We start from the raw sequence: 19,654 nt of genomic DNA, 5'->3' as shown, positions 1-19,654 counted from the left end.
CTGCTTTAGAAGGCAAAGGGTGGAAACACCAACTGATTGACTTGATTTAAGTTAATAAATTAACAACTATGCATAGAATTGTTTTTGAAAACCTCCAGAGAATGATTCACACGTGACCAAAACTTTTCACAGTACTGTCGTTTTCAGGTTGGTTGTTCCATGAATTTTGTAGATTTTGTCGCTACATTTTAAGATTAGACACTAAGAAAGTGACCAGTCAGGTTGTTACTCTGCACTTCTGACAGAACAATAAAAAACCAGACTGGAGAAACAGAGAACCTTCATTTACATTGGCTAACGCTGGAAGATACACCTGCAGTGTGCTTGTGGATTTCCTAGAAACCATCGAATGACCTGTTCTTGTTCCACCAGAATCCATCACTTCATCTCAATGTTTGCAAACTTCACAGACCTTCAACAGATCACTGGAGCTGTGCGAAGTTCCTTCATGCTACAAACACTCCACCATCATCCCCATCCCAAAGAAATCCAAAATTACAGCACTAAATGACTACAGGGCTGTGGCTCTAACGTCTGTGGTTATGAAGTCATTTGAAAAACTGGTGCTGGCCCACATAAAGAACATTACTGGACCATTGCTGGATCCTCTTCAGCTTTCCTACAGAGCAAACAGGTCTGTGGATAATGCAGTCAACAAGGGAGTGCATTATGTTCTGCAACATCTAGACAGACCAGGGACTTATGTGAGGATCCTCTTTGTGGATTTCAACTCGGCTTTCAACACTATTATCCCAAACCTCCTCCTGTCCAAACTAACTCAGCTCTCTGTGCCCACCTCCGTCTGTCAGTGGATCACCAGCTGACAGGCAGCAGCTAGTGAGGCTGGGAAAACTCACATCCAGCACATTATTTTAAATGAGTCTACACCCCAAGATTACTGTTATAAACATGAGCCAAGTCCAAAAGGTAAAGGGGGAGGTGTTGCTTCAATCTATAACAAAGTTTTCAGGATTTCTCAGAGCGCAGGCTTCAAGTATAACTCGTTTGAAGAAATGGTGCTTCATATAACATTATCCAGAGAAACTAGTGTTAATGATAAATCCCCTGTGATGTTTGTACTGGCTACTGTATACAGGCCACCAGGGCACCAGACAGACTTTTTTTTAAAAATGTGCTGATTTTACATCCAAGTTAGTGCTGGCTGCAGATAAAGTTTTAATTGTTGGTGATTTTAATATCCATGTTGATAATGAAAAAGATGCATTGGGATCAGCATTTATAGACATTCTGAACTCTTTTGGGATAAGACAACATGTCTCAGGACCTACTCATTGTCGAAATCATACTCTAGATTTAATACTGTCACATGGAATTGATGTTGATGGTGTTGAAACTATGCAGCCAAGCGATGTTATCTCAGATCATTATTTAGTTTTGTGCAAACTTCATATAGCTAAAACTGTAAATTCTGCTTCTTGTTACAAGTATGGTAGAACCATCACTTCTACCACAAAAGACTGCTTTGTAAGTAATCTTACATATTTATCCCAATTCCTTAGCATATCCAAAACCTCAGAACAACTTGGATGTAGCAGAAACTATGGACTCTCTCTTTTCTAGCATTTAAAATGTTTAAATCAACGACCAATTAATAGAATAATTAAACACCTAACTAGGGATGTCAAATTTCTATTATTTCCATGATCGATCGTCGTTTAAATTAACGATCAATTAATCGATTAATCGTTAACCATAATGCTGCAAAATGCGTCTATTGCAGGCACGCAGTCTTTAAATGGTTTTGTGGTGCTCGTTGTTGTATTTTAAAACACAATTGCAATGTTTTCAACTGACATTATGGTATTTAAAATAAAATTATCCCAAACGTAACTGTGGCGCGCGTGTGACTGCGCTGCACATTAAGTAAACTGCTTCCATCGGCGCTGCTTCACCAAAACACAATGTTGCTAACATTAATTTGATCCTGCTGGATTCTGTCCTAGAAAATGTCAGATTTTTATTTTTTGCGTTCCGTTAGGCTTATTTGTTTTTAAAAATCCGGCATAGCTACAGTGCATCAGATCGTGACAGTGCATGTGTATACGAGGACGAGCAAGCGCGGATTGGAGGTTATTGCTCATGTCTCATTCGGCACAAATCCAAATGTTTCCATATTCGCAATGTATTTGAATGTTAAACTATTATTTATAATGTAAACTAGGCTTGTACTTACACGCATTCGCATATAGACGGAAAAGATCCTCTTCATATGAGCAAAAACGTCTTTGGCATAACAGCAGAGTGAGCCGGTATACTACGGTATATTTAAACTGACCAGTGTAACCTTTTAAATGTTTAGTTGACTATTTTATTTTGATAATGAACAGACTGCGATGTAAGTTTGAATCGCTAGAATATACGTGTGCAGCAGGCTCCGGCGCGATCGAAACAGCTGAGAAAAAAAAAAAAAAAAAAAACCTTTTCCGCAAAAGTGTTTCCTTTCATTTGTGCGCACACAATAAAAACAGAAGGTTTGTGCTCTTGTAAAATAAAGCAAACAAACAGAATGCGTTGTCATGCTTTTTCTTTTTTTTTCCCGTGAACTTATGGAGCGCCGCCACACTTCTGTTTTAAATCCGTTAACCTGCATAAAAAAAAAAAAAAAAAACAATTTGTTATTTTTATGTTGGGCCTATTACTTAAGCTGCATAGGCTATACATTTTCCTTAAAGCATCCCATTTTGTCCCAGGGCTTGAGAACCTGTGCCCTAGTTACTGTAGGTCCATGCAGAAACTTGTGAACGATACTTGTTGTGGCGTCACCGTTTAGCGACATCAGTGAACGCTCCTGTAATTGTCTGTGTCAGTCACACAGCGCCTATTAATCGCTGTTTTGAATCCAGCAATTATTTATTTACAAATTATAAGCTCTGGTTATGACAAGTGTGGTATAAAAGCTTTGATGCTTTTCCTAAATCTTCACAGACTAAACGCGGCTTTGTTCTGGTTTGCCGGTTGGTCACGAATTTCCACAAATTCAATAACATATAGGCATTGTTTCTTTTCCTAAATCTTCACAGTCTAACCCTGTAATTTCGCAGGTTTATTTTATTATATTTCACTTTTAATAACTGTTTTCGCATCTCTTACTGTGGTAAACATGGGAAGGGAAATTAAAGATTTAATGAATTAAGAATTCGTTCGATTTATTAATTTGTTCCCTTATTTCACTTAAATCATGGGTTATTTAGGGAACAAAATTAATGAAACATGGACAGTTGCCACAAATTAATAAGTCACAGGAACGAATTAACAAGTTGTAGGAATGAATAATGTTACTATCTGTCCTGTCCTGTGTCCCGCAGCCATGCAAAGTTTACAATATGAAACAATTATCTGATGAAATGACTTAGTTACTACATTTCTATTGCTTTTTATGTTGAAGAACTTTTATGTTGTTTCTATTTTAATGTACTTTAAAGTTTAAATCACATTAAAAGCTTAATTTGTACATTGTGAATGAATGATGATGCTTTTATATACCGTCACTGTCACTCACAGCCGCTCGCACGTGTTCTGCGCATGAGCCGCACGCAGCCCAACATTAAATCGGTTAACCGACCATCGACAGCCTTAATCGATTGCATCGCTTATCGACAATTAATCGATCATCGATTAATCGTTGACATCCCTACTCCTACTCCTAACCCTAAGGTTGTGGGTCCGAGTCTAGGGCTGGCAATACCACGACTGAGGTGCCCTTGAGCAAGGCACCGAACCCCCAGCTGCTCCCCGGGTGCCGCAGCATAAATGGCTGCCAACTGCTCCGGGTGTGTGTTCACGGTGTGTGTGTGTGTTCACTGCTGTGTGTGTGCATTTGGATGGGTTAAATGCAGAGCACGAATTCTGAGTATGGGTCACCATACTTGGTTGTATGTCACATCACTTTCACTTTTTCACTTTCACTTTCAAATACAGTTGCTCCTTTATGCTTAAGCAAGGTTAAGGAAAACAGTCTGACACCGTGGTATAATAAGCACCCTTGCACCCTAAAGAGAGCAGCCCAGAAAATGGAGCGCAGCTGGAGGAAAACAAAACTAGAGGTATTTCGTATTGCTTAGCGGGAAAGTAACCTATCCTACAGAAAAGCATTAAAAACTGTCTCTTTTAGAAGAAAACAAACATAATCCCAAGTATTTATTCAATACAGTGGCTAAATTAACAAAAGATAAAGCATCAGGTGTTGAGATTTCCCAACATCACAGCAGTAATGACTTTATGAACTACTTTACTTCTAAGATCTATACTATTAGAGAAAAAATTGTAGCCATGCAGCCGTCAGCTACAGTATCACATCAGACCACTCCACTCATTCTCTACTATAGGAGAGGAAGAATTGTATAAACTTGTTAAATCATCTAAACCAACAATATGTATGTTAGACCCTATTCCATCTAAGCTCCTAAAAGAGGTGCTTCTAGAAGTCATAGATCCTCTTCTGACTATTATTAATTCCTCATTGTTATTAGGGTATGTCCCCAAAACCTTCAAACTGGATGTTATTAATCCTTTTAATAAAAAAAAACACAACTTGCCCCAAAGAACTAGTTAATTACAGACCGATCTCGAATCTCCCTTTTCTGTCCAAGATACTCGAAAAGGTAGTATCCTCACAATTAAATTCCTTCTTAGAGAAAAATGGTATCTGTGAGGATTTCCAGTCAGGATTTAGACCGTATCATAGTACTGAGACTGCTCTCTTTAGAGTTACAATTGACCTGCTCTTATCATCTGATCGTGGGTGTATCTCTCTATTAGTGCTATTGGATCTTAGTGCTGCGTTCAACACTATTGACCACAACATTCTTTGGCATAGACTAGAAAACTTTGTTGGCATTAATGGAAGTGCATTAGCATGGTTTAAATCATACTTATATGACCGCCATCAATTTGTAGCAGTGAATGAAAAGGTATCATATTGATCACAAGTGCAGTATGGAGTACCTCAAGGCTCAATACTAGGGCCATTACTCTTCACGCTTTACATGTTATCCTTGGGAGATATCATCAGGAAACATGGTGTTAGCTTTCACTGTTATGCTGATGATACTCAGCTCTATATTTCTTCGAGGCCCGGTGAAACATACCAATTTGAAAAACTAACAGAATGTATAGTCGATATAAAAAACTGGATGACGAGTAATTTCTTACTGCTAAATTCTGAAAAAACAGAGGTTATTATAGGTAATTATAGGACCAAAAAATCTTCATGTAATAACCTAGAACGCTGTCTAAGACTTGATGGCTGCTCTGTCAATTCTTTGTCATCAGTTAGGAACCTATGTGTGCTAAGTGATAGCAATCTTTCCTTAGAAAGCCACATTTAAACCATTTTCAAAACTCAAAAATACCATCCCAAAAATATATCACAACAACGGCCTATGCTCTCAATGTCAAATGCAGAAATGTTAAAAAATCCATCTATTACAAAAAGCATAAACTATAGTAATTACCAACAGGAAGTACAACCATAACACTTAATAAACAAACTCCAGCTGTTCCAAAATGCAGCAGCTAGAGTTCTTACTACCAGGAAGTATAACCATATTAGCCCGGTTCTGTCAACACTGCACTGGCTCCCTATCAAACATCGTATAGATTTTAAAATCGTGCTTATAACTTATAAAGCCCTGAATAGTTAAGCACCTCAAGTCAAGTAAAGTCAAGTCAAGTCATCTTTATTTATATAGCGCTTTAAACAAAAAAGATTGCGTCAAAGCAACTGAACAACATTAATTAGGAAAACAGTATGTCAATAATGCAAAATGACAGTTAAAGGCAGTTCATCATTGAATTCAGTGGTCATCATGCAGCTCAGTTCAATTTAAATAGTATCTGTCCAATAATTTGCAATCAAGTCAACGATATCGCTGTAAATGAAGTGTCCCCAACTAAGCAAGCCAGAAGCGACAGCGGCAAGGAACAAAAACTCCATCGGTGACAGAATGGAGAAAAAAAAACCTTGGGAGAAACCAGGCTCAGTTGGGGGCCAGTTCTCCTCTGACCAGACGAAACCAGCAGTTCAATTCCAGGCTGCAGCAAAGTCAGATTGTGCAGAAGAATCATCTGTTTCCTGTGGTCTTGTCCCGGTGGTCGTCTGAGACAAGGTCTTTACAGGGGATCTGTCTCTGGGGCTCTAGTCCTGGTCTCCGCTGTCTTTCAGGGCTGTAGAGGTCTTTTCTAGGTGCTGATCCACCATCTGGGCTGGATACGTACTGGATCCGGGTGACTGCAGTGACCCTCTGACTAGGGCTGTGCGATATGGACAAAAAAAACCTATCGCGATTTCTTTGATCAATTTTGCGATTTCGATTATTTTAATCCCGATTTTGACACACACAGACATGCTTTACAGTCATAAGTGCATTCAGTATGAATTTGAAACATATTTCCAAAAGGAAACCAATTAGAGCTTCATCAAAAAGTTGTAACATGTCTCTAGAACAGACATAGGTCAAAATAATCACTAAGTAAATGTGTTACAAAATGTCTAGACCAGTGGTTCTCAACCCGCGGCCCGTCACGAATTCAAATGCAGCCCACGTGCTGAACGCAAAAGAAATATAAGCTGTATAATTTTGTTTTGTTTTTCATAGGCTATATTATTTTCAGACATGAGCAGACCTACTCACATAATTTTCGCGTTTAATAAACATTTACAAGCGCGCACTTTGGGAGAATTCAATGCAGATAGTCATCAACAGCCATTAGTTAAAATTGAGCATCAGAATGGATAAATTTGTTTTTAAGGGAGAAAAATTAAATGTGGTAAAAGCCAGCGAAGTAACACATACAAACAAGAATAGTCGCATAGTCGTATCAGCAGTGAGGGAGAGTGCTGGATTTTCGGTTTGCTCCGTAACTCACCTGAAGAAGTTCAGGCAAAAGGAAACACCCATACTATGCAGCAATCATCCTTAATAGAAGAAATGTGGCAAAACATCTCTGGAGAGAACCTCATATTATTAAATTCGAAAGTGCGTTCCATATTTGGATCAACATAGGTTACATTTGTGAATGCACGTTTTCTGTAATGTCACGCGTCAAGTCATGCTCCCGTGCCCCTACATAAAGACTTCATCTTACAATCGCAACTTCATTTGTGCTGTTACTCCTTTCGAGCCGAATTTCACAAAATTGGTCAGCTCCCGACAGCATCAGGTGTTTATTTATGGAGAGCAGAATTATTTATTTATTTCAATGAATGTAATCGGTTAGATATAATAATATTTAGGCTATAATATTATAAATCAGGTTGGTTTGTATTGAGGTAATGTGTAAATGATAAGCGTGCGGCCCGCGAGACTTGCACTTGGACCATAGTGTGGCCCGGTGGAAAAAAAGGTTGAGAACCACTGGTCTAGACATATGCCAATTTTTTTTATTTATTTTTTTTGCCATGCATTGGTCATAGAGCTCATTGTAGTGGTGCCTCAGGTGTTGAAATATATTTGTTATACATTATACAGGTTCACACGTACTCCGTCTGCAGTACGTATACAGTATGTGCATGCGGTGCAGAAGCAGCAGCGAGAGCGCATTATTGTAACGCGAAAGCACATTAAAATAATGCACGAGCGCGAATCTCTCCACTCGCACACAGATTTCCTTTGCTCTGTCACAAAACCAGACACGCCTGCTCAGATACACGCTGCTCTCGCCTGGAGAGAGTGCGCGCACTTAAAACGTGTCTCCTCTCGCTCAAACTGCGTCCGGTGCACTCACAACTCTCTCTATGCACATGTGCTAGATATTAATTATTTTCGCACCTTTTTATTTCTAACCTTTTCTGTTCACATCTTTCGCATCTTTCTCCGCATGCAGTGTGAACGCTCTGATCCGTTAACATGGGCTCGGAAAAAATACGCATCACAGTGCGTGAACCTGGAGTTATGTAGGCATGTGCCCAGTCTGTTCTGTTCTCGCGATCCATTTAGGCGTGCTGCATTCTGATTGGATTGGATAGCATACTGCGGGAGGTCGGGGCCACGGAAAATCGTGCTATAAAGCGATTTAGAAATCGCGCACGCTGAAATCGTGATTTTATGATGATTTCGATTAATCGCACAGCCCTACCTCTGACTTGGATACAGACTGGATCTGATGGCTACGGTGACCTCAGAATAAGAGAGAAATAGACTAATATTAGCGTAGATGCCATTCTTCTAACGATGTAGCAAGTACATCAGGTGTTATGGGAAATGTTCCCGGTTCCGGTTTACCTAATTAACGCAGCCTAAAAATTCTTTAACGGATTTGGATATTAGAAGTGTATTAGTATGTTATGTGTAAGCCAGGTTAAAGAGATGGGTCTTTAATCTAGATTTAAACTGCAAGAGTGTGTCTGCCTCCCGAACAATGTTAGGTAGGTTATTCCAGAGTTTAGGTGCTAAATAGGAAAATGACTAAGTCCTCCGTCCGCTGCGTTCTCAAAACTCAGGCAATTTGATAATACCTAGAATATCAAAATCAACTGCGGGCGGCAGATCCTTTTCCCATTTAGTGCCTAAACTCTGGGAGTCCAGACTGCTGAGCGAATCACTGGTACAACCCTCCCTTCTCTCCAAGTACTGTACTCATTCAGAGTGAGCAAAAGGTCTGGCAAAATCACTCTAGACCCCTCACATCCAGTACACTTCCTCTTTGAACCGTTGCCATCTGGTCGATGCTACAGAGCTCTGAGCACCAGAACAGCCAGACACAGGAACAGTTTCTTCCCTCAGGCAATCCATCTTATGAACACCTGACAATAACTGTGGAACACACAACACTATTTATACACTCATACACTTATTTATCTAACACATTCATAACACAAATAATATACCTGTACTTACAAAACTATTTTAATATACCTGCACATACAATTGTCAATTTGTATATTCTTATTCCTTATTTACTTTCTGTAAAATAATTCCTTATTTACGTTCTGTTTTTTTATTATTTTATTATATTTATTATTTTTTGTTCTGTTGCTGTCATTCTGTTGCACTGCGGAAGCTTCTGTCAGGAAAACAAATTCCTCATATGTGAAAACATACCTGGCAATAAACCTCATTCTCATTCTCATTTATTCTCATTATTCTACAGCGTGAGAGTGGAAACCCAAGCACAACACACGTCGTTCATTTGGATTCCAAAGTAAGCCTTTCATGGTCAACATGCTGCTGCTGCTGAAGTTCTCCAGCATGTTCTGACGTCAGCCCTCCGAATCTTTGTCAATAAAAAGGTGAATTTCACAGTATCACAGTAAAATAATCACAGTGAAACAGACAATGTTCAGCTTGGATTGGAAGTTTGGTTAGTCGTAATCAAAATCAGCACGCTGAAATAGTGTCCGATTAAGAGGTTTGATTGATTCTCTCAGGAAGGCTGCTGCGGAATATCTCTCTCGTCTCAAAGTGGGAGCCTCCCTTCAGGAGCTGCAGTTAATGACATGTGATTGTTTGAGCTGCGGCCTTTCCCATCCCCACAGCACAGAGAGAGGAAACAGGAAAAAGGAACTTCAACTCCCTGTGCCTGGACGGGCAGACAAGAGGGTGGAGACACTGGGAGGGAAAGAAAGGGAGAGTTAATTTGTGTCCGAATCGAGGGATGTGTGAGAGCGGGACTTTCTGACAGACCGTCGGTCTCTGAGACTGAAAGCTGCTCTTCTCTGTGGATGTGGACGAAGCAGCCGGTGTTGACTGTGCTCCGCAGGGACAATGAGGCACCTGTCATCCTCCGTCACGCTGTGTCTGATTGGCTGCTTGATCACAGGTAACGCTGTGTCTTAATTCGATGTTTCTCTGGTTAGTGGGACACTCGAGGCATTTGTGGTTTTGGTGGTTCTGATGCACATGAAGGAGCTTTAAGATAAAACGGTCCCAGGTAACAATAGCTAAAGCTTCTGATAACATACAAAATTACTTTGCAAGATTATTATGGTTCACTTATTATGCAATTATGTGAAGCTAAATATCCAGGACAGAAAATTATGGAGGTGGTGTTTTGTTTAAAAAAAAAATTTAATTCTCTTTTTTTAATTAGAAATAATTATGCTTTGTCTAAATTACTCATATTATTTTGGTAAGTGAGATGGTTTGACATTATTTTATTTTCAAAAAATAGTGGACTGAAAAATAGATTTTTATGCACTTTTCTTTACTGAACTGCTCATGGGTCCTTGAGATGGTTGGGGTGCTCCTAACCCCTAAAACGTGTGTGCGTGTGTGTGTAACTGGTATTTCCTGCATTATAGGGTCAAAATGTCCCCACAAGGACAGTAATACCAGTAAAATTTGACCTTGTAGAGACATTTTTTTTGGTCTACATAAGGGAAACAAGCTTATAAATCACACAGAATGAAGTGTTTTGAAAATCCTAACATGCCTGTAGTTTTGTGTGAGGGGCAGGTTTAAGGGTAGGGTTAGGAGATATAGAAAATGCAGTTTATATAGTATAAAAAACATTATTGGAATGAACCCATAAAACATGGAAACCTGTGTGTGTGAGAGAGTAAGTGAGAGTGTGTGTCTGTGTGTTGTTACAATACATTTTTGGCTGTTTCTTGTGCTATACATGGCCCGTGTCCAATTATAATAAACATAATCTCTTGTGTTGAGTTTCTGTATAAGATCGCAGAACCCGGTCATGATATTACAAAAGTGCTCAGTGGACAGTATAATGATTTAGTACACTGCTGGCTCCAGCTTCAATAAATAAACAAGAATAATGTATGTTTAAGTTCAGTAATCCCCTTAAAGCAGGAGCTTGAGTTTCATTCTGACCTTCCTCCCCTTGTCTCTTAACTCACAGATCCATACCCTGCTTCATTCTGCCAACTCTTCACTCCCCTTTGGGCAAAAATATTCCCATCACCAGCAAGCAGAACATATTAATGCAAGAGAAGAGAGTGAGCCTGACCTGACACATGAAGCATTTTTAAGGGACATGCTAAGAAAGCTAACATGAAAAGATTTATGCCGATTTTTCAGAAAGTAGCAGAAAAATATGAAACTGATCAATCACATTTAGAGCTGCAGACCTTTGATGATTTATCCTTAAATATGATGCAGTGATGAATTGGGCCTGCCGTGTGTCTGTAGCTGAATCATGTGATATCAGACGTGTGTGTCTCAAATATATCACGAGACGGTGACTGCCTGTTTCCCCCACTAATCATTAAAGCAGCACAGTAATATCAAGCCAGTGCTGTACTACTACACCCAATGATAAGAAACAAGTCATCATTCATCTTGACAGCTTTGTTTGGTTGCCTGTTTAAAGCCCAACACCCTTCACACTTTCTCTCTCACACACATACACACACTTTCTCTCTCTCAGTTCCTTTGAATTCAGATAACCTTTATTGGCATGGCTGTGTAACATATCACAGTGTTGTCTAAGCAATAAATTTATCATACAAACATACAGATAAAAAAAAGTCTGTCTTATACATATGTTATTACAATTACCAAATATAAAGGAGAGCAGTGAAATGAAAGAAAGAGCTCAGCCTTTGCCCCTCATTAGATGGCAGGAGGAGACATACTGCGCTGCCAGGTGGATACACTTTTCCTTCTCTCCCAATATATACAAGAGTTTGTTCTTTGTTGCTCGCTTGCTGTAATCCAGGGTAAACTTGGGCTATTTTGGTGAAAGAGGTGACTGTAATGTTTTTATATTTGCTCCATCAGTGTGAGCACAGTCTGAGCTCTCTGGATCTCCAGCTCTGCTCATGTCTCCACACTCAGACTGTGCTCAGGTATGGTGCCAATTTATAATCAGACTTTATACTATGAAAATATGTTAATTTCTTTAATTGAGTTACTTTGTGCTGCCAATAATGAATGTATTCTTCCTGGGTTGTTTTTTTTTCTGTTTCTTTAACTATTGAATATCTACACCGAATTGTTGAATTGGGTTGATGTTTTTCTGCTAAATAGTGCATGGGGCCACTCTCTGGGTGTTTATGCCTGTAAGTAAAAAACACAGTGATGGTAACTATCTGTGTGCATGTCTGAAAGATGGAACCAGAACTTCACTGCTGTCTTCTGGATTTCAGATAGCAGATAGCCCTGTACCCAAGACTTGGGGCATTTCTGTGAATTCCCAAGATGTTTTTGCAGAATTCAAGGTGGAAAATTTCAACAGGGTTTTTGTCCCATGACTCATAGTTTAGTTTAAATTTGGGGCCCCAGATTTCACAGCCATGTGAAAGGTTTGATGATGCTATCAAAGATTTTCAGCCACAGTTTAATGGGTGGGTTGAGTTTGAACAGTGGTTTTCTTATCCTATAGAAAGCCCTGCGTGCCTTATCTGTCAGCTCTTTTATTGCAGTATTGAACTTGTCAGACCCAAATAATTATAACAGATGACATGATTAAGAATTGCTTCCCCAGTTGTAAAATTGTACTTTTTTTGTCAGCAAGATGAGAGTTTTTCTGAAAGATCATGATTTTAGACTTCTCCATGTTTATCGGTAAGACCTTATTTTTACTACACTTTTCCAGAATGGAGAGGCTTTGGTGCAGTCCCTCTTTGTGAGCAACAGCAGAAGAAGGTCATTTGCGTACAGGAGGCATCTGATTCCTCTGCCATCTAGGGTCGGACCAGGACAAGAGGACTTATCAAGTGCTGATATCGAAGTAAAATAATGTCATATGTCTTTGAAACAAAAAAGCATGTTGAATAGCACTAACTGAAAAAAAATAATGCATTGCATTAACATTGTTTGCATTTTAATGCCTTGTATTTTCATGGCCTGCTTTTTTAGGTCCTGAAATCTAACATAGTTTTTATTTAAGCTGTGAATATTTCAATTCAAAATATTTCACAACATTTTCATGATTAAAAATTAAATCATTCATATTCACCTTCCAGAATTCACTTACAAAATATTCAATCTGTTTAAAAATTTAATGTATAATATTCGACAGGCAAATTTTGGTCCATTTTATTTCACTTTCCAAATTCGCTTCGACAAATTACAAACTCTGTAAAGACCTTGTCTCAGACGGCCACCGGACTGAGACTGGTTTCTCCCAAGGTTTTTTCTCCATTCTGTCACTGATGGAGTTTTGGTTCCTTGCTGCTGTCGCCTCTGGCTTGCTTAGTTAGGGACACTTCATTTACAGCAAATGATTGCATAGATACTATTTAAACTGAACTGAGATGATGACATCACTGAATTCAATGATGAACTGCCTTTAACTGAAAAATGAGTGTTTACTATTGTCATTTTGTATTATTGACACACTATTTACCTTATTAATGCTGTTCCCTTACCAGTGGTAAGGGAAAGCAATTTAAAGAAAATGCAGCGCGTTGTGTTCTTCTGACTTCATTAGCTTGCATGTATATAGTTTGCATAATCATCAATAAAGTGTATTCTGAGATCTGAGGTCTTATATCACTGTATTAGTTCACTGAGGCCGTTACGTGCCATGATACAAGACATGTATCATGACACAAGCCATGATATAAAGTTATGGAAACTAAGCAACCGAAAGCAATATATGTCTTCCTCCAGATGTCATGTTAGTTTTGTACTTCAGTGTTGGGTAAAACAGCATTATAATCTCCTTTGTGGTAGAGAACGCAGCTATGTAGGCTACGGGAAACTGCAAAGATGTTGAATTAAACACACACACAATCAGTTTTTCCACGTTTATATTGGCCCCAATAATCTAAACTTCTACTTAGCGCTTGCTCCATTTCTGCAGATCAGTTTTTGTGAATGAATGACTTAATTCACTTTTAACCACCGTAATCCGCACCACTTGCTGGTGAGCGACTGACAGCAGCTGGAGATCATGCATGCACGCGCTACTGCTATTCCTGTAGATCCCGGATGTGCAATGGCAAATTTTCTGCCAAATTTTAACCACTGAATTTGTGGAGGCGAATTTGGAAAGTGAAATGTAATGGACCGAAAATTGTCATATATTATACATCGTATTTTTAAACATATTGAATATTTTGGAAGTGAATATGAATTTCCGAAATGTCAATTATGAAAGTGACGTGACATTTAGCCAAGTATGGTGACCCATACTCAGAATTCGTGCTCTGCATTTAACCCATCCAAAGTGCACACACACAGCAGTGAAGACACACACACACACACACACCGTGAACAAACAACCCTACAACTGGGTATCATTCAAGCTACAACACGCGGGGAGCAGTTGGGGGTTCGGTGCCTTGCTCAAGGGCACCTCAGTCGTGGTATTGAAGGTGGAGAGAGCGCTGTACATTCACTCCCCCCACCTACAATTCCTACCGGCCCGAGACTCGAACTCGCAACCTTTGGATTACAAGTCCAACTCTCTAACCATTAGGCCACAACTTCCCAACATTGTGTGTGAAAATGTGTGTGAAATGTTTTGAATTGAAATATTCACAGCTTAAATAAACAACTATGTTAAATTGGAGGACCTACAAATGCAAGCCCTGAAAATACACGGCATTAAAATGCAAGCCCTGTTAATGCAATGCATTATTTTTTCAGTTAGTGCTATTCAACATGCTTTTTTGATTCAAAGACATATGGCATTGTTTTACTTCCATATGCTGATGCCAGTTCATTAATATACTGTAGATATTAAATAGAGTCGGGCTGAGGCTGCAGCCTTGACACAGTCCTTTCGTCTGACTGAAATAATCAGTCCGTTTGTCATTGATTTTGGCAGAGCATTTGTTCCCATTATATATATATATATATGTCCTTTATGATTTCATATGTCCTTCCTCCTATTCCACTTTGGATAGGATCTCATCCACACACCCAGTGAATGATTTTATGCATAAATACAGTAACAACTGCAGTGAGAGGTTTTCAAAACACTTCTCAAACAGGAGTCACTCTCTAACACCATTATTAATACAGACAGCAGTGAGTTCAGCAGACCTCACCTACTGTGTGTCTGTAAACCAACAATATGTATGCTAGACCCTATTCCATCTAAGTTCCTAAAAGAGGTACTTCCAGAAGTCATAGATGGTCTTCTGACTATCTGCCTGGAAGCTGATGAGAGACGTTGGACTGAGGAGGGCTGAGAGAAAGAAGGCAGTGTGAATACTGAGGGAGGCAGCAGAGAGAGCCTCTTGTTGGATTTGGAGCAGGAGGGAGTGAGTAGTGGCTGGCCACCACTGCTGACCCGCCAACAGGAGAGTGTTATGATTAAGGGTCGAAACACTTCAGGATCGTTGGTAACCATCTGATTACAGAACCTCCTGGCTAAAGGCTCCAGTCATTAAAAAATGACTGAAGGAGAAGCATCCAAAGATGTATGTTACGGCAAGGCTCGAAATTGTGACCATTTTGGTCACATATGCTCCCGAAATTTAATTTGTGTGACTTCAAAATAGATTTGGGAGCATTTGTACGAGTGCATATAATTTGTCGTGACAAATAAAATCTTGAATCTTGAAATGCATCACAAAATTCAATATATGGGGCCTTTGTATAATTTAATATAGTTAATCAATATCACAAGGGGAGTGCTGTTTGTTTTTTCTCTAAATATCAGCATGATTACAACTTTGATATTGATTTTATACAACTGTTCAATAAACAAGAAGTTAAAATTAAGAGGCTTACGTTTTAGACACTATATTGCTCGCCAACAAAAAACAATTCCAGTTACAGTGCTGTTTTGCGTCTCTGAGCAACATGAGGGCGTTTCGTTCCTATGTTTCGTTAAATGACTCAGTTCAATTGCAATGACTCACTTATTAACAATGACTTGCTGCCACCCTCTAAAGTCTTTCCGATATTTCAAATATCAGTATTCTATGTTTTATGTTTACAATATTAAAATATTTTTATGCCTGTAAAACTGCAGGTTGGATGCATTCATGTCCTGCATTAAACAGTGTGTAAATGCATCTAAATGCCATTTCAGATGCAGCTTCTGTGTTTCCTCTGCATTGCAAAGATTCATTTTGTTGATTGATACTTTAATTTGCTTGATAACAACCCAAATATCTTATTATTGACTGATTAAATATAAGAATTTGACTCAAATGATAATGCACACTTTTAGAAAAAAATGGCTTTAATGTAAAAATGACCATAATATGTAAAAATATATTTAAACTTATTGGAAAAGATTATTTTCTGTCACTGCTGTGTACTGCCCACCACACAGAATATGAAGAATATATAAAAAAAATATTAGGAGTCAGCTGTCCACTGTAGTCCTAAAGATATCAGCACAGTAACACTCAAACAGTCAAATTATTATTGATAACTTTAGGTTGTTTACAAAATAAATCTGTCAGTGTTCTTTTCATTTTCTCTCTTCTTCAGCCCTTGCTTTTTCTCACGGTAGTTAGTGGAAAGCAGTGATTGACAGCTAATATTAACCAATCTAAAATCTGTATTAAAGTTAATGCAGATACAGGAATGTAAGGATAAAAATCTCTTAATATATAATTTGTAGTTGTAATGCTCTTTAATTTATGGTGAGTGCTCCTAAATTTTTGCTCCTTCTCCAAACCTAAACATACATTTATAACCAGTGCTACCAAGTAAAAAAGTTCATTTCGAGCCCTGTACCACCAATTCGTCATTGTCATTAGGATATGTCCCCAGAACTTTCAAACTGGCTATTATAAAGCCTCTCATTAAAAAAAAACACAACTTGACCCCAAAGAACTAGTTAATTACAGACCGATCCCTAATCTCTCTTTTCTGTCCAAGATACTAGAAATTATATTCCTAATAACAATTATATTCCTTCTTAGAGAAAAATGGTATCTGTGAGGATTTCCAGTCAGGATTTAGACCATATCAAAGTACTGACACTGCTCTCCTTAGAGTTACAAATGACCTGCTCTTATCATCTGATCGTGGTTGTATCTCTCTATTAGTGCTATTGGATCTTAGTGCTGCGTTCAACACTATTGACCACAACATTCTTTTGCACACCATCCCTCCACAGTCTGTGTGAACGGAAATGTTCCAAAGAGGCAGGAAAGTCCGGAAAAATTCCTTGAGGAAAGAAAGAAGAACAACTGTTATAAAACATATCCAGTCATTATAAATGAGTGAAAGCAATAGACACAGTTGCAGTCTAAAGTTTATATACACCTTGCAGTATCAGCAAAATATTAATTATTTAAGCAGTAAGCGGGTAGAGAGGTAGAATAATAATAATAAAAAAATTGCAATTACTGCCCTGATGAAGCAGTATATTCTGTAAGGTGTGTGTAAACTTTTGACCACATCTGCATCACCTAAGAGGTGAATTACCTCAATCATCAGGGCAACATGGTGGTAGAATACTGGGAGATATTCCTTCAGATTTCCCATAAACAGCAGAATTCCTGACCACACAATCTTCACTGACACTGGGCTTTAAAAATAGATAACATTTTTACAAACATTTATTATTCCTACTTTACAGGGAATAAAACATAACTCTATCAATTCCCAAAAAAAAAAAAAAAAGATAAATATCCCTTTTTTTAATTTTTTTAATTTAAAACAAAACAAATTAATCTTGCTTCTCTCACACATCTTCATGAAGGATGTTCCTGTATTTACTACAGCTGGCACAGAAAAGCTACTGTCCTCATCCTGTCCTCATAAAATATATAATGATTAGAGGGGGTCTGTAAATGCACAGGTGGGAATATATCACTTGCAAATGGAAAATATTCAAAGCAGTTAAAATCCATAGGTATAGTGACTTAATATAGCACTTTAAGCACTTTTCTGGCTTGACTTGACGACTTTTAGCTTGTCATGTGTGATCAGGGTGAGTAGACTGGTCAACAATTCATTAAAAACTTCTAACATCACCTCTTCAGTACTGGTCTGTGTTTCCACACTGTAACTTATCTCCAGTAACAAAACTGTACTGATCCTGCAAAATGAATGAAGAACTCTAGATAAGTGAAAAAATACAACATATTACAAACACAAGCAGTAATGGAACATCTCGCAAAAAGAACATCTTGCAAAAAGAAAAAGAAAAAACAGCATTATTTCTAGAGGTGGCTGATATATTGAATATTACTGGTGGTTATAATATTGATTATGTACATTAAATATTACAAGATCAGATCTCTGAATTTTGTTCAGTAGCCTAATCTTAAATCATTCAGCAAAAACAAAATCAAATTCAAAAAACACAAACCAGAGATAAATTACGTGATTAATTCACCTCCTGAGTTCATATAGGAAGAACTGCCGCGTTATGTTGAAAGCTGCACGAATTGCAAGACTAAATTAAGAACAAAGAAAACTTATATCAAGATATACTTACTTGATTCATCGTCTGCAGTACATAATGTCTCCTTTGTAATCATCCAAACGTGGCGCTTTGTTGTTCTCTTCTTGTTTGTTCCCTCACACATCGCGATTACACAAACATGGCGCATGCCGCATTTTTCAAAATCTGGTGAAGTAGTGCGCCGTCATGACGTAGTATTTTGGCACATGCACATGAAACAAAAGAGACACTGTATGGTTACGTATTATTTCAAGCTTTCCATTTCTATTCAAGTTCAAGTTGTTCTAATTCGTTGTGTAGTTAGATCCGGTTACATCGAGTGATTCGTTCGCGAACCGGATATCACTAAACTGCAGTGTTGTGAACGCGCTCATAACAGACCCGGGAGAGAAGACAATGCTGAATAAAGTCGTAGTTTTTGATATTTTTGGACCAAAATGTATTTTTGATGCTTCAAAAAATTCTAACGGACCCTCTGATGTCACATGGACTACTTTGAAGATGTTTTTATTACCTTTCTGGACGTGGACAGTATACCGTACATACATTCTCAATGGAGGGACAGAAAGCTATCGGACTAAATCTAAAATATCTTAAACTGTGTTCCGAAGATGAACGGAGGTCTCACGGGTTTGGAACGACATGAGGGTGAGTCATTAATGACATAATTTTCATTTTTGGGTGAACTATCCCTTTAAGGCCTATTGTCATTAAAGTGTACTCTCTTTAAGTACACTTAAGTGGCCTTTAATTTAAATTCTATTATATTATCTGCAAGTGCACTTTTTTAAAAAAGTATACTTTTTAGATTTGAAGTACACAAAAGTACACTTTGAATGCAATTAAGCACAATTCTTTTTCACAAGGGTAAGCATGGTTCAAATCATACTTATCTGACCGCCATCAATTCGTAGCAGTGAATGAAGAGGTATCATATCGATCACAAGTGCAGTATGGAGTACCTCAAGGCTCAGTACTAGGGCCGGTACTTTTCATGCTTTACATGTTACCCCTAGGAGATATCATCAGGAAATACAGTGTTTGCTTTCAAACTGCTGGTTTCGTCTGGCCAGAGGAGAACTGGCCCCCCGACTGAGCCTGGTTTCTTCCAAGGTTTTTTCTCCATTCTGTCACTGATTGGAGTTTTGGTTCCTTGCAGCTGTCGACTCTGGCTTGCTTAGTTGGGGACACTTAATATTCAGCGATATCGTCAACTTGATTGCACAGATACTATTTAAACTAAACTGAGCTGGATGATGACATCACTGAATTTAATGATGAACTGTCTTTAAATGAAAATTGAGTGTTTACTATTGTCATTTTGCATTATTCAAGTTTCAAGTCTCAAATTTATTCCAGGAATACATGGCCTCTCGGCCCATAGTTCCACAAATCATAATGACAT

General features: G+C 38.4%; 2 protein-coding genes across 2 annotated transcripts in view; one reads left to right on the top strand and one right to left on the bottom strand.

Annotated features, from left to right (window-relative positions):
• Positions 1-19,654, bottom strand: part of LOC109096568 (MOB kinase activator 3B) — a 182,595-nt gene that overhangs the window by 116,248 nt on the left and 46,693 nt on the right. The gene's annotated exons all lie outside the window — the stretch shown is intronic.
• Positions 9,104-19,654, top strand: part of LOC122142008 (tyrosine-protein kinase receptor Tie-2-like) — a 34,539-nt gene continuing 23,988 nt past the window's right edge. Inside the window, 1 exon segment of the mRNA XM_042751299.1 lies at positions 9,104-9,780. Coding sequence (XP_042607233.1) covers positions 9,726-9,780 — 55 coding nt within the window. The 5' untranslated portion in view covers positions 9,104-9,725.

The sequence above is a fragment of the Cyprinus carpio genome, chromosome A5, assembly GCF_018340385.1.
Source record: "Cyprinus carpio isolate SPL01 chromosome A5, ASM1834038v1, whole genome shotgun sequence".
Lineage (NCBI taxonomy): Eukaryota > Metazoa > Chordata > Actinopteri > Cypriniformes > Cyprinidae > Cyprinus > Cyprinus carpio.
Note: the sequence above shows the minus strand (reverse complement) of the source record. Positions and strands in the feature narration are given on the sequence as shown.